This window comes from Tyto alba, unplaced genomic scaffold (genome assembly GCF_018691265.1).
Source record: "Tyto alba isolate M040663 unplaced genomic scaffold, T.alba_DEE_v4.0 Super-Scaffold_5, whole genome shotgun sequence".
In the NCBI taxonomy this organism is placed as follows: domain Eukaryota; kingdom Metazoa; phylum Chordata; class Aves; order Strigiformes; family Tytonidae; genus Tyto; species Tyto alba.
The window spans coordinates 6623794-6640319 of record NW_024881326.1 but is presented as its reverse complement, the minus strand read 5'-3'; the positions used below and the strand labels follow the sequence as shown (position 1 = coordinate 6640319).

The window sequence follows — 16526 nt, the reverse complement described above, 5'->3', positions numbered from 1 at the left end:
CTGCATGCTTTTATCAAAAGGACACTATCTCCAAACATAGTCATAAAGGTTAGGCTCCAAAGCAATGTCTGTACTGAGTGAAGGCATCTCACAAAGCAGAAGCAATATTACAGTAGAGAATGCAGTCCTCAAAATTTTACAATGACAGTCAAACTGTCAAAGAAGACTTGAAGTAAAGCGTCCGTAGGATTAAGAAGGGTAATCTGATTGACTGAACTCTGTCCAGTGCAAGCACTGACTATGACTTGGCCTTTGAATCTGAAATTTTGAGATTAGGAAGAGATGGTCTGGAGGTTTTCAGAACAGCCACAGCTGCATCCCTCTGCAGAGGTGTTCAGATGTCAGAGGAGTGTGCTCACTACACAACAGCTTTCACATAAGAATAAGAATGAATACAAAACTGAAGTATTCTGTTGATAAATAGTAATTTTAAAAGACAACAAGGAAGAATGTAAGTTAAAAAATCAACACCACTTTCATGTAAGCTTCCTGGTTTCTGTGTTACATTATAAACAGATAGTCTGGTGTGGGTTTGCCTGTGTTTTCTGTAGCAATTAAAAATATAATAACTGCCAGTAAACACAGTGGGACACTTGAAGGAGGAGCAGAGCTATGGGTAGCTTCAGTTTCTGCTTTGCTTCTGAACCGCAGTGATGCCATGTCCTCTGAAGGTACGGCACTGCATGGAGCACAGCCTCCAGAGCCGGGTGTCCCTGCCACCTTTGCCAGGCCTGGTGCCACGGCCATGTCACAGCCCAGATTCATCCTCTGTGTGGAGCTGTGTGGGGCAGAGGAGGGGGCTCAGCTGAGGGTCTGAGTATCTGGTATGTACAGAGTTGTGTAATGACACTCAGAAACTGGTACAGATCATTTTCACGTTTCTAATGAACTAGAAGCTCAAAATTCAGGACGTTTCTTCATTAGGTGCCCAGGAGTATTGTTGAAACCAGGATCTAAAGCAGAATGAAAGGTCACTTCTTTCCCTTCACATCCAGAGAGTTTCAGCAGCTCACAGGTCCATATGGGCATGTGGGGAGGAAAGGGGAATTGCTTGGGTCAGTCACCCTCAGGACTGTAGCTAGCAGAAGGTAAGTAAAAAATGGGCATATGTCAAAAGTGACCGCTGTATCTACCTTAAAGGGCCTGCTCCTATCAGCTGTAAAAATAATAAAGGGCCAGAGATGGATTGCTAAAGCAGAGAGAAGTAACATCTTGGATTAATCTACCCCACATATAGCACATTCCACTTATACCTGAGGAGAGAATTTCTAGCTTGTAAATAGTAATGTCTCTCCAAAGCCGTCATCCAGACTTCATAAAGCAAGGCAGGTTCCAAATGACAGGAATTTAACAAAATATTAGTCATCCTGCAGAATGACTGAGGTAATGGCACACAAAGCTTAAAAGTGTTCAAAAGACATTAAAGCACAGTTTTAAAGATATCTGATTAGTAATAATAATAATTAATACAAAATGTCTCACCATAAATGTGCAAGCTGCTGTATATAGAAGACCGCTGCCAAGCAGCTCTGGTTTCTTATGCCAGAGGCGTATGAACCTGAAGTCACCATTAGAGTTTTTATTTTTCTGTGATAGCAGCAATTACTCATTTTATGTTTTATAATAATTCCTGGGATATAAATGCACACACCAATGCACACACATGCATCTGCTTTGGATATTTTGCATATTTTTACCACAACATTTGTAGTATGCTTTTATGCAGTTATAGGCATATTTATATGGCAACCTCTGCATTGCCATTAAATGTGTAAAGAACCAAAATCTTTTCTCAGTTATGCTGCTGCAAGTATAGAGTCAACCATTATCCTGGAGACAACATTTAAATTGATACCATTGTGCTCATGGAGAGCTTGTATTTGCTTTGAACTTCAGTTAATAGGGAGCTGTAAAAGCACCATTTGCCACATCATTCGCCTTTCTTTGCAGCTTTTCAGGTCACAGAATTTGTGTATGTATATTTGCCCTTAGAAAGCCCTCTGAGGGTCCCACTCATTACTTAGCCTCTGTCCACCTCATGGGAGCTGCTTCTGCAGCTGGCTCTAATTGTTATCCTTGTTGACAGTCTCAGAAAAGTTGAGCCTGAGGGCCATTTGCAATAGTCTTTCACTCCTGCATGCTACGTACTTTGGAAGCAAATGTACACACCGATGCTTCTCTGCACAGACTTCTCTTCTCTGGACTGTGGGGAGAGGATTTGGACTTTCGTTAGCTGTACTGGTATTTTTCAAAAGCACCATTCACAAGAAGTCTTTTAAAGATACAGAGTATTTGAGGGAAAATGATAGCTGTCTAGAATTTACTCAATGTGTGATCTGCTGAGTTTTTTGTCCCACTGTATTTGTTCGTCTCCCCATCCCTAACAGCTCTGGGGTCTTTGTCACCTCTTCTAAGCTCCTGGCTGATTTTAAAATCCCTCACTCACACATCTCTTCCAGGTTTTAAAAATCAGTGTTGTATAGAGGTTGCTTTGTTACAGTCCTAGCATTTAATGTGGTTCTTTCTTCTCCATATAAAGGATAAACCCTTTCATCTTAGCAGACATTACCTTAATTTCTGCATCTGTCTCTCAAATAGTTTAATGCTTGAAACTCTGCTTCTAACCAAAGGCTTTCCTTAATTAGTTTCCAAGGCAACCATCTTGGCAACAATTCAGATGAACCAACTGCAGGGAGAGGAAGGAAACACACTATCAAAATGAATAGTAATAGCACAATACCACTGTGCAAACAGGCATTGTACATCACCAGAGACAGCATGATAGTTCTGGTGTCTCATAAGTTCATTTACAAGGGAAGAAGTCCTAACTCAGTAAAAGAAAGCTGCACAAGAACGTATGTCTTTTTTTCACAGCTGACTAAACCAGGATTAATGGCTTCAGTGTGATATGAATCACATATCTGGGGAAAGAAGAGAACCACTGGTGATTTTCAGAGCCCCTCATGCACCAAGATGTTCCCACATGCATTTCGTAGAGCACTGTTACACTACAGTTCAAATAACAACATTTTCAGAATGGAGACCACCCCACTGGGCTTTTTTAGCCTAGATGCTGTTGGTGCAGTATATAAGACACCCGCAACTGATAGCTGCAGCCTTGCAGGGGAAGTCCCTCAATCTGAGTTCCCTAGGTGTGATCCAGAGCTATGGTGCCATTTGCACTGGGCTACAGATGGGTTTGGATCAGGCCAAGTACTATCCCAGTGCAAATCACTCGCTACTTGTAATTATACATTCAGACGTGATTCCTATCTCTTATCCCACCTTCATACCAGTGAAATTCCACTAGCCTCTGTGGAGCAGATTAAAGCTACCAAGGGCAGCCCGGGCTAAATTTATAAAGAATCAGGCCCTACAAGTCATCAACTAAACCTCAAATACAAACTCATCCCACAGTATTCAACCAGTAAGATAGAAAACAGCATCACAGTTTTAGAGGAAATTAATGTTCCCAGGCTTAAAAAAAAGCCCGTGTTACTAAATTAAATTTGTTTGTGTCACACCTTGGGCGTGCATATGTAGGTATAGTGCTATATGTACTGCTGGAAGCTCATTCTCCCAAAATGTGTAGTGAATAAAATTATCAACAATATACATAGACCCTTAAAAATACCCAGAGTATCTTCTGTCCTGGGAGATCACATGTAAAGACTGAGAGGAGAAAAATATTGCTGTAACTTTTATTACCTCATAAGAGTAAAACGGCCTCCCCTGCTGCATAGACTAAGCCCAGTAAGAATAAATTAACTCTTCCTAATCTTTCAGTTCGTGGTTTATGTGCCAAGTTATACAGGGAATATTGAAGAGTGCTGTTTAGAGTGAAACAGAGTAAACCTTTCAAATTCCTTCAAAGCATTGAAAAGAGCAAATTGAATGCAATTCTAGTCACAGTAAAATTCCATTTATAATAAAAAATACAAGAAAAAGTAACCTTGTTTTTCCTAGAGGAGGTTGCACTGATTTTTTTTTTTTTTCTTAATTTCATAGGGCATTTAGAAAGGAAAGGAAATGCTCAAAAGAAAAAAAAAAAAAAAAAGAATGGCTACTATTCAATATTTTTTGGTCTGCTTGAAGGCAGTGTTCTGCAGTACAAAACCCCTTCCAAAAGATTCTCATGTGAGCATTGGGACTGAATTGCTGCGACACTTCTGGGTTATACCCAAATAATATTTTGAAGTGATCTTGACATGCAGTAATGGATTATATAAGCAGAATACTGTTTCCAAGGACTCTTGTTCATTTCCAGGGAATAATACTGTGATTTTACTCTGACATGATGATGGGAGGTGTGGAGAAAATGGGAAAGTTATATATTTTTTAAATGAAGACAGTGTACCTCAGTTTACCTGATTTCTTCCTCTCTTCCCCCAGTGGATATGTATCCTTTTATATTTTGAGCAGCTGAGACTGAAGGAGTGTCATTTACCCTATGGGATATGAGAAGAATAAATGAGCACTGTTTATGTTTGTCTGTGATTGTAAGAGTGTACCCTTAAGGATGTTCAACATACAGTTTCACAGTTTTGAAAGCCAAAAGAAACAGAGACCATCTCCTGTGTCACAGGGATTAGGCACACAATGCAAAGGTCACTAAAGAACTTGTTAATGATGTGGATATGCCTTCAAACTGTATGAACAGTGCTGAAGCATTTGTGATTCCTGCAGAAGGCTTGGAAAACTAATAATTACTATTATTAATAGTATTTTTGAAAGTGATTTTAGGTGTTGTGAAACCTAATGAAGGATGCTAGTCTGGAAGTCAGTTTTGATAGTACTGATTTTGATATACCTGATGTGAACTTTTAGGTCTACAATGGGAGCATACACAACTGCCAAGAAGTGAGGAGGTAGCATAAGTAAAGAGAGCGTATGTGAAGTTGGAAATGAGGGTGTTATTGTGATTTGCCCATGTTACATGGGATAGGAGCTGGTTGCATTGTAGATTGAATTAAATTTAACCATGAATGTTGCTTGGGAAAGGCAATCAACTCTAGCAGTACAGCCAGGTGCACGTTTCTCAGATAAGAAAAATTGAGTGAAAAATACTGGTGTCTTTTGAAAAGGTGGTTGTGTGTTAGTGAAAATAATGTGATGGTGACTGAGAAGCTTACCCATCTGAGCAGTTAACATAAATTCCTATTCTTTTGGGCTCTCTAGAGTATCAGAGCAGAGATAGCAGTGGTACCTATTTGCTCCCAGGTTAGCAAAACCTCATGTCTCTTCTCAGAGAGTTCACTCAGAGGTGGTGAACTGAGGCTTAAGCAGCAGAATATGTATTTCCCCAGGGCCTTGACTGATGCACAAGAGTGGACCTTGACAGGGTGAGATGCAAGATAGATTAATATTTCAGAATTTATCAGAAGCAGTAGGAAGACAGAATACAGCAAGGATCTTTCTCTGTGTACCTTCCTATCAGCTAATATGAATTTCAGTTTCCCTGGACTCTTTGGAAGATTAATGTAGAGAAACAGAAGTTTCAGAGTCCCAAATACACTACCAAATCAGTTGTCTTCAAAAAAGTTACTCAAGCTTTGATGACAAAAGTGCCTCAAAAAAGATTCAGACCCAAGTAATTTTTTGATATCATACCAAAAATTTTTGTCAGATCAGAGAATTTAACTCAAATCCCTTGATGTCATGGTATTGGTGACCTGGTAGTACCTGACCTGAGAAGGGTTGTAGCCAAGGAAGAGGAAGGAAGACAGAACACTGAACCAGCAGATCTAGAAGATGAAACAGTGCACAAGAATTTGGGAGGGGACACAGCTGGGACAGCTGACCCCAACTGACACAAGGAGTATCCCAGATGATGTGGTGTCATGCTCAGCAGTAAAACTGGGGGAAGCAGGAGGAAGAGGGGGATGTTTGGAGTGTTAGCATTTGTCTTCCCTAGTCACTGTTACATGTGATGGTGCCCAGGTTCCCTGGGGATGGCTGAGCCCCTGCTTGCCCAAGGGAAGTGGGGAATTAATTCCTTGTTCTGCTTTGCTTGTGCACAGCTTTTGTTTTACTATTAACAAATTACCTATTTACCTAATAATTGTCTATCTCAACCCACTAGTTTTCTCACTTTTACCCTTCCAATTCTCTCCCCCATCTCACCGGGGAGGGAGGGAGCAAGCAGCTGTGTGGGGTTTAGTTGCCGGCTGGGGTTAAACCATAAGAACACATCTTTTGCTTTATTAGTCTCACTGAGGAAGCTAAAGAATCCACTAATGAAAAATTTCTACAACACATCTCTTCAAGGAAGCTCTCTGGGAACAAATACCTCCTTTTGAGAATATCTTGGCAAAATGAGGGGCAATTTTGAGTATCCTTTCATACACTACGAAGAATTTTTGTTGTGATTGTAGCACACCCCACACCCCCCATATCTGATATTGTGAAATAGCTTCAAGTGATGAAAGATAGCTTAAGTTTTGATTGATTTTGACATGAAGGTCTCTGTATTGAAGGACATGACTTGTGAAGAGAGATGCAGTCCTGAGAGATATAACACTGTTCTCATCTGTCCAAACATTCTGATATATAAAGAAAAGTTTATTTGATGAATTTTTTTTGGCTTAAAAAGTAAATAATTGTGATGATGAATGTCAGTTACCAGGGATCATAAAACTCTTCATCTCCATGTCCTCCAGGGTCTGATGTTTTGCAGTAGAATATGTCTTTCAACAATAACTGTGCCAACAGATTAGTTAATCTGACAATATTGCTAAATCACACCAAGGAAAATGAATTTAAGAAAATTGTTTCAGGGCACAGAAAATTCACAGAAAACTTTGTCATCACACTGAAAGATATTACAAGAAAGTATCGTGCACCCAGAACCTATGTTGCAGTTTGTAATTTTTTTCCGAAGTAATTTCTAATGTAACCTTTTATGCACAAATTGAATGCATATTCTACTACATAATCTTCAGTCAGCAAATGTCAGATTAGTTATGGGAAAATAAAGTTTAGCCATATGGAGGGAGAAGAAAGTACAATACAGCTTTCAGATGTTGCATTTAATTACCCTCCAAGGACCAACATGCACAACCATCATCTATCTGGAGATAGCCTAAAAGTAAAATTTTGACATGACTGTCATCAAGGAGAGAGGCAAGGAAGAGAAGGGCACAAGGGGGCCAGTGAGAGAAAACTTTTAATAAAATGCTTCAGAGGCACCTCAGATCCCTACTTCCACCATGCACATTTTTGTCCCCTTCTTCTAGGATATTCCTATACTCTAGAAGATTATCTCCCATGAGAGATACATTGCAGAAGAGCCAAAAGCTGTCTGAAGAATGTTTTATAAATTATCTTGATACTGTGATATAGAGGAAAGTAGGATTTTGGTTATGAGATATAGTCGTATAAGGTGGCAGTTGCATGGAAGTAAGATTCTTAGGCCATATACTGCACAAAAATACAAAATCCAGCAATTGGGACAGTGTATGGATTTGTGACATTCCCTAAAGGACATGAAGCCTCTGAAATGGTGAATGAATTAATCTCAACCATGTTTCTAGTTATTTTTATCCACAACAAATAATACATGTATGGAATTTTCATCTTAATATTTAATACATTCTTCATTTAATATTTAACTCAAATTAATATCATACTCATTCTTCATGTAAATGAAACCATTGTTTGCTGCATATTTTGCAGCATCACGATCCCTGGTGGCCAAATTTCCACCCCATTAATACTAAGTGGAGAAATAAATTGCCTTCCCTGGGTTTCACTACAATTACAATCATGAGGTTTTGACCCTTTGTATGAGGGAAGCCACTTCTACTGAATGTGGAAATGACTTTATTTCCATGGAATTAAGGGCAGGACAAGTATCACTTGTTTGGCTGTGACAGACCACCACTTGCAGTGACGTATCTTTTGCCACCGCAAAATTGCAGTTCCTTTGGAACCTCATATATTGGTGATGGTGTGATAGAAAGAGACAAAATTGTGACACCAAAAAAGCTGGTTTTTTATAAATTTACTGAGGGAAGATCGAGCCTTGTATAGTGTTTATAGTCCTCAAAGGAACTCACTTTTTCTGTAGGAGCATGTGTGTATATTGGAAAACAGGGGAGTGGGCTCTGTGAACTTGCAGTAAGATGGATCTACTGAGTTTACAAGGGATTTTATATTTACTGTGGCATCTGGTTAGATGAGGAAAATCCTGTTTGCATTTCAGGAGAGCTTTTATTTTCTGTTCTCCTCCTATTTATCCTATTCCTGTCTGGAAAATTTACATGACAAAGGGTGACCGGTGCAAAGTAAACATAGAGAGGAATGATTATGTATGGCTGTCAGATGCTGTTGCACCTTTGCACACATGGTAACGCTGTCGAAGGCAACTGCATTGCTGTTTACAGTGCACTGACCCCAGAGAACTGAAGTGCAGGGGCTGCAAGCCCCATGGGCAGGTCCCCCACTGCAGCAAGGGTCTGCAGGAGTGGGAGGGAGGCCAGGGAGAGGACTTTGTTTTCCAGGTGAAGGGCTTCTTTGGTTTCTCCTTTTCCAGAATGGTAGAAACAGAGCTGAGAAGCAGCATGTTGCAGATGCCTCTCAAGATAAGCTAAACATCCTTGCTAACATACTGACAGGAACTTTTGGGGCGTTGACTTCAGCTTTTATTGAACTAATTGGATTGTCACCCTGACACTCTGTTCCTTTCCTTTCTTAAGTGTGTCCTGAAGACTAAATTAGCCAGTGCCACTGGTCCAGTAGGGTTCTGCATCACAGGGCACAACTTTTCAATCATTCAGTCCAGTATCAGGTGGGAGCTGCTCAGATCTGAGATAAACTTTAAGTAAATCCATCCTCAGAACAGAAATGCTATGAATAGGGATAAAACTAGAAAATACCTGACCTGATACCCACAAGAGAAGACGGTGTGCTCCACAACAGTTTAGGCTTGCCAGACAGTCATTGCTGTTATCGATATCTGTGCAGTTCCCACGAAGTGCAGTCAACGCTGATAGCTGATCCTGACAATGCTGTTGAAATTTTTTTAGACCTGAGTCCATTTATATGTTTTGCTTGTTTGCTGCCAAAGAGGAAGAATTGTGCCATCACTTCTGGCATTTACACGCTTCTTTGAAGGCAAAGGTGTCATAACTGTATTTCTATAGCAAGGTATAAAGGCACATTACTGCTCAACTGGAGGTAGCTAAGATCTCCTGTCCTCAGGAACTTACATGTATACTTAAAAATCAGTAGAAATGCTTAAAGTTAAGTGTGGGCTTTTTGCAAAAATTGGAACTGAAATTAATGCATGAATATCCTCAGCGAAGACAAGAAAATCCTTTTTTACTCTGAGCTTATAGGAAATCTCATTTTTCTTGCTGTCTTTTTAAAACCTAAGAAAGAAAAGTTCTACAGTTAAGCTGCCTCATTGTTCCCAGATATAGTCAAAATGCAAAAACACATTACAGCAGGTCAGATCTCTGCCTGTCATTCCATTTAAGTGGCATATTTTTGCCACTTGTCAGGTATGAAAAGCACAGTAAAAATCCTTAGACGTTCTTTGTGGAAATACTGCCTGTCAGCATCAGTATTTTATGTTATGGGAAGATCTAATAGACTCATAAAATATCAGGGTTGTGAGCTGTAGATGAGGTAGTCTGTACTTTTGTGATCCAATTTTTTTCTTTATTTTTTCATTTGTAAATAAAAGATGATAAATAACTTTGATTAAACAGACTAAACTGACCAGATGACAATGGATTCAAATGACGGGAAGATAAGCTCCAAACAGGTATTAATTGGACATGGTAGTTTTCTGTTCACTGCTGCCAAAATTGTTATAGCTACCTTTCTAGGTAAAAGTGCAGATATATCCTCTTAGCTTGTGTTTTTCAATGACTCTTTAAAATCAAAGCCCACAGAGTTGGTAAGGTGGATTTAAAAGTGACTGAACTGCTTGGTTTAGATGGTTGTGATCAGCAACACAAAGGCCAGCTGGAGGCTACTTACTATTTGGAGTACCCTAAAGGTACTTGAGGCTAATACTGTTTAACCTCTGTATTAATGATCTGAAGGTTATGGGATGGAGTGCACTCTCAGCAAGTTTGCAGATGACACTAAATTAGGAGGAATATTGGATACACCAGGTGGTTGTGCTGCAATATTTGACAGGCTGGTGAAGTGGACACAGGGGAACCTCGTGAAGTTAAACGAAGGCAAATGCAAAGCCCTGCACCTGGGGAAGAATAACCACATGCACTGGTACAGACTGGGTAGAGGCTTCCTGGCTGGAAAGTGGTTCTGCAGAGAAGGATCTCAGGATTTTGGCAGACAAGTTGAGCACAAGCCAGCACTGCACTCTCACAGCAAAGAAGGCCAACAGCATCCTGGGCTGCATAGGAGTAGCATGGTCAGCAGGTCAATAGAAGTGATCCTTCCCCTCTACTCAGCACTGGTGAGGCTGCATCTGGAATGTCATGTACAGTTCTGGGCTCACTAGTATAGGAAAGACATGGACATCCTGGAGCAAGTCCAGTGAAGGGCCCTTATGATGCTTAAGGGACTGGAGTGTCTGATGTACGAGGAAAAGCTGAGAGAACTTGGGTTGCATAGCCAGGAGAACAGAAAGCTCGGGGATATTAATAATATCTGCAGATATCTGATGGGAAGGAATGAAGAAAATGGAGCCAGACTCTTCTCGGAGAATCTCATTGAGTTTCATAGTCTCAGCAGTGCCCAGTGACAAGAGTCAAGGGCACAAACTGAAATGCAGGAAATGCATAAGAAAAATGACTTTTGCTGTGCAAGTGGTCAGACACTGAAACAGGCTGCTCCAAGAGCTTGTGGAATCTCTGTCTTCAGGGATATTCAAAACCTGACTGGACATGGTCCTGAGCAGCCTGCTCTAGCTGCCCTGGCTTTGAGCCTAGGGTATTGGAATAGACAATATCTAGAAGCCTCTGACAACCTCTTCTGTTCTGTGATTTCCTCTATGTATAAAAGGAAAATTTTCTTTTGCTTCTATGAGTCAGAGACAAGCCACTGATAATTTTAAAGGACAAAACATGACTGCTTAGTCCCATCTACCGAACTTGCACTATTCTTCCATCGCTTGATTTCTTTTGAGCCCATAGAGTCTTGTCACTCTTTCCTTGCTTCTGGTCTGTTACTACTGTTCACCTACACACTCTGTTCTTACCATTCTAGTTCCTCGTCGAGTCCTTGGAGAAATATTCCAGTGAAACTCCCAGATCTGTCTCCATCACTACTGTTTAAAACAGCTTCTCTGCCTTGACTTTCATCTAAGAGTTAACCTGTCTCCTCATAATGTTCCCTTCACCCTTAACTCCAACATTTAATTTGCATGGCCAAAAAACCCAGATCCGTACTCTAGACCGGGAACTAGCTGTGGTTGTAATTTGAGTAGGGAAGAAGTCAAAAGGTAATGGAGTAATTGTGAGGTTAGCATTAAAGTTACTTTTGCTTGTTCTTCACTGTCCTTCCACTTAGGTGTTGTGTAGCCTTTGAACTACATCATGAGAGAATCATCGTTATTGCCTTAAAAAGACCATGATACTCCACTCCAATTTAATATAGCCAGTTAATATCTATAATGCTATCTTCCAAAACTATAAGAAAAATGTAAAAGCTAAGGCAAAAATTGTAGTTGCTTATTCATTGTCATGATGACTGATGCAGTGGAAACCAAGTTGACTTTATGCTTTCGTTCAAAAAATAACTTCCCCAGGCAAATGAAAAACTAAAATTGGCATTGCTGACTTAATTTTTCAAATCTGGCATATAGGTCTCATACTTCCCGTAAGCCTGGTGCTGGCCAGCAGATTTGACTTTTATTTTAAAACCAGATAGATTTAAATTGTGTTCCCTCTAGATTTTCTCTTAATTAATTGGAAATATCCAAAGAGTTAATTAAAAATACAAACTTTATTTAATTCTATATCAAACCTGACATTATGATCTTTTTATCTACAAGGCAAGAATTATGTGGGATCAGAAGTCTGAATTATTCATGATAGTTTCCAGCCATTTTTTTCCCTCCTCCTTTATTCAGTATAAAATCTTATAAGCTTTTCTTTCAGTCAAGGTGAAAGCAATATTAAGTCTCGGAAGTGAACCTTACTGAAGACATGTAGCTCTGTGAAATCCTTGTCCTGTAATCCTGGCTTTCTATTCACCACCACTATTCAATATCCCACTTTGTATATAAGCTTCAGAATGTATGAGCAGTTGATGAGATTTATTTGTTATACTCCTGTTTTCGTTCTTCATAAAAAAAGCTTTATCCACCCCTTTGCTCCCCTAAGAGTAACACTGATGTTTGTGATTGTTTCTGCTGGGCTCACTAATCCCGCAGCTCCATTCAAGATGCTGGACAGTTGATAGAGGGTGGAAAGTGAGGGAGGAGGAAAGTTGTGCTTGTTAAGATATGGGACTGCATGTGTAGTGAATTTTGAACACATTGTTAAAATCCAGCTGAATAATTATGAACTAGCATGGTTGATTATGTGAGTAGAAATACTGGCAGGTCACTACTGAAAGGTGCTTTATGAATTAAGTGTTGACTGTAGTACGTTGGACCTCTCTAAGGCACTAAACAGAATTATTTCTGGTCATTTTAGAGACATGACAACAGATGAGATCAAAGTTGAATCTGATCTATGCTAATGAATCCTACATTTTCTATTTGCAGTATTGCTTCTGATGCCTGTAGCAGCTCCATGTATGTTTTTCTTACAGCCTCTGACTTCATCTGTCGTGGTATTTTTCTCTTAAATAAACCCATTTCTGGATAGAAATGTAAAATCTTTCTTATTTGTTATTAAGGTTAAAATGACAAAGGATATTTTTGTTAAAGACGTTCTTTGTTTCTAACCTTTTAAAAGTAAATCGCTGCCTTTAAGGTGAAATTAAAACATACAGAGAATTCAGTATGCAAATAGTATGCACACCAGATGATCTGAAGGAAGCCTGCACATTTCCATAGAAAACAAATGTGAGTGTAGGAAAGCAGATGCTTTCTACCAACAGAGTGTACATACAGTTCTCAAGAGGACCTGAACAGCAATTTATTTTCAGACTGCTAGAAGTATGCAAATTCCTACAGAATTAAATGTAAATTTAAAAGAAATGGCATCTATTAAGGACAAGACAACCCAAAGAGGCAATTGGGAACTTAATAATTTAATCAAGAACTTTAACAGGCTCAGCAGTATATCTAAAGTCAATGACTCAGATGTCATCTGTTTTTAGCAAAGACATAATGTTCATGTTGAAAAAATGTCCTTTAGAGTATGGCATTTGAAGCATTTATCTGTGACCATGGAGAAGTACATTAGTGTGGTATGTATAGATTTTCAGATGATTCTCCATCAAAAAGCATCATCTGTTTACTTGAGCTGCCAATAGGGTATAATCAGTTGTGGTCTGTTGCCAGCATTATGTTTGCTATTTTTAACTTTCATTAGTTTAACACAACAAGTCTGGATAAGTTTGATTCTGTCCTGAAACACACGTAATCAGCACAATTATTAAATTCTTACTGCTGGACATTGTTCCACCTGATGGCTGTGGGACTGGATGGATGTTACTGAGATTATAATCTGAAGGCAAGGGAATAGTGCTAAATGCAGTGGCATAACCTTGTGCAAGGGGGTATTGCTGGTGAGCCGGCAGCCAGCTCATAGACACAGGAACTGAGTTTTTTCCTCCTTTCTGCAAAAGCACCTTATTAGTGGAGTGTGGATGAGCACACAGGATGGCAGAATTCAGGTTTGCCAGGCTGTGCTGCCTCTACTCCCCCCCCGTTACCCTTACAGAATCCAGCTGTTCAGTTCATACTTCCGCTTTTTTGTCTCTTAGTGATTCCATTTAATGACTCCATTTGTACAGAGGGGTGCCCAGGTGGGTTCAGGGAGGGCAGGAGATGTTGGTTTAGTGGAATGTGCGACATCACATTTAGTATAAATTTTGGCTAAACACATAAGGTCAGATATGTCCGTTTAGATGCACTGGAAGCAGCAAGTTTTCAGGCCTTTTGAAAGCTGTCAAAAGGCAATGAAAGTCACTGTTATAGCATTAGGAATTTAAGCATTCATACATGACAAAGCTTAGCCAGGGTACTCATGGCAGGAAACCCCCTGTATGACTTGGAGCCTACCAAGTTCCCCTGTGCTGGTACAGTTTAATAAACACAGTGAGTGGCTGGGCTGTGTCACCTGCCTCATATACACTCCACAACCAAGGAACAAACAGATAGAGTGTTACCTCATTTCAGAGCAGAAATACTTGAACTGATAACTAAAATTAACCTGGCCAGCAGGGAAGATGCAGTCATCACAAGGGTGAGTTTGCCACGTAAGGTCAACTCTGCAAGTGGAATCTTCTCAGCCTTTGAGTTACTCTTCTTTATACTCTGCCCATGTGTTTTAAAAACACAAATGACTACATCATGTCTGTAAAGCCACAGGTCTGTAATACTCATGCTGCCCATGGATTGGATTTAGAGGATTGCCATAATGTTCATTCTCTGGTGTTACCTACCAGTTAAGAGTCTTTATTTTTTTCTTCACACAGGTTGTAATCCTTGGCAAACATTCTAGAGGCTATCACTACATGTTAGCTAACCTGGTAAGAACTTTTCTTCATTACAAGCGTAGCTAAGGTTTAGAGGGTAGTATATTCTGTTCAGATTGTGGCAACTTTAATCAGCAAAAGAGGAAATGCATGGATGAGTCCTTGGATTTTGAGAAATTACTTCAATAAATACTAGAACTGCTGTGTTACAGTAATTTGTACTTAATTATGGTCTTTTTGTCTAAGAGGCTCATATCTTCTACTAATTTTAAAATAATAATTTAATTATATGTTTTCCACTAATTTGTACCCTCATAAATAAGAGCTTGATAACCATAATCTTCCATGTAACATATTTGAAATTTAAGTGTTCCAGGAAAAATAATTGTAGTATATTTGTGTATAAAATAAGTGGTAAAAAAGATGCAAATTAGAACAATTCCATCAAGTAAACCAGCCAGGGTGTTTAGCTGTTCTTTTGTATTTCAGAGTGTAGGATGCTGCCTGTGTATGTGTTGATCTACCAGGACAAGACAGTACATTTTTATCTGTGTCAGAGCTTCTTCTGGATTCTAAAACTGACTTTCAGGGATGTTTATGATACCTTTGAAACACCATCTGCTAGAGTTCCTTAGAAAAAGTGTTATATTGTAATTGGTCCTGCAGCAAGACTAATTTTGGGGTTCTATGTCTACTGTGAGTGGAAAAATGTTTTTTCGAAAGTCACACTTTCAAGTTATCAAAACCACTTAGTAGAAGATTCTCTATATCCATGTTTTGGTGTGACTAAAGTAGGAAAGACAAATTTCAAAATACCCTTACTTAGTGGAAGTACTGTATGACTTTAAGACGTGTCATTCTGCATTATAAGAACCAGTCATGATCTCACTGATTAGCGTGTGCATAGAAATACAGGGATTCTTATTCTGAGTTACCTTTTAGCATGTGTAACCATTGACATTCAGATAAACATGACTGCAATCAAGTCATACTAATCAAAAAGACACCAATTTACTGCCTCAGGTATAAATAACAACAGAGTGGGAGAGAATCCTACCATTCTGTTTGCAAGTGAAATGTTAAATAATGCTGTGACAGAGAGCTGCCTAGCAAGATCTGTGCACTTTGCCTCCACAGAACAATATGGATGTTAAGTGGTTTTCTGCTCCCAGCGCTGAACCTTTGTGCACACTTTGGTGTACCAATAGGATAGAGGTCCTTGACCAGTTTTTACCATGATGAGGAGAAAAGAGGAAATAAAACTTCAAGTCTCCCCACTGCTTTCTTTCTGACCAGTGAATATTTTGTACCACATTGCCACAACACAACAGGGCAGTTTTCTATCATGAAGGACTGAACAAGAAGACATTCTAAATTCTGTTCTGTGCCGCTATCACAATTCCAGCTGTGATAGTAATTGTCTACTTGGTAGAATATTTTCAGTTAACAAGAAGGAAATTAATCTGTTTCTTTTGTGCTACACTTGTAGCAGGTAAAACTGAGCCAAAGGAAAGGGACTTTGGATGACAGTGATTCTTGTTTTCTACATGTGTCTTCCCAGGGTTTCACAGACATTGTTCTGGAGAGAGTAATGCATGGAGGTGCCAATGTTACTGGATTCCAGATTGTTAATAATGAAAACCCAATGGTTCAACAGTTTCTACAACGCTGGGTGAGGCTTGATGAAAGGGAATTCCCTGAAGCCAAAAACTCACCATTAAAGGTATTTATTTTACCCTAACAGTGATGGAGATTATGTGTGTTGCTTTTAACAATTATTTGGGGGTTTTTAACCCCAGGTGAGCGCATGTGTATGATACAGATCCCTGATTAGAATACGTTGCAGCATTCACTGCCCTTCCAGAAGAGAGAAGGAGGCAGAGGCTGTTGGTTGGACACAAGTGCCCACCATGGTGGGGGTTCCTTAGAGGCAAAGACTTGGTCTTGCAAATCCT

General features: G+C 39.5%; 1 protein-coding gene across 4 annotated transcripts in view; it reads left to right on the top strand.

Moving 5' to 3' along the window:
- Positions 1-16526, top strand: part of GRIA3 (glutamate ionotropic receptor AMPA type subunit 3) — a 154445-nt gene that overhangs the window by 73779 nt on the left and 64140 nt on the right. For all 4 annotated transcript variants that reach the window (XR_006166917.1, XM_032996077.2, XM_032996078.2 and 1 more), the window contains exons 5-6: positions 14572-14625; positions 16133-16294. Coding sequence is in view for 3 of the 4 variants with exons in the window: in XM_032996077.2 (XP_032851968.2) it covers positions 14572-14625; positions 16133-16294 (216 nt within the window). In the remaining variant the exon portion in view is untranslated. The remainder of the gene's footprint in view (positions 1-14571; positions 14626-16132; positions 16295-16526) is intronic.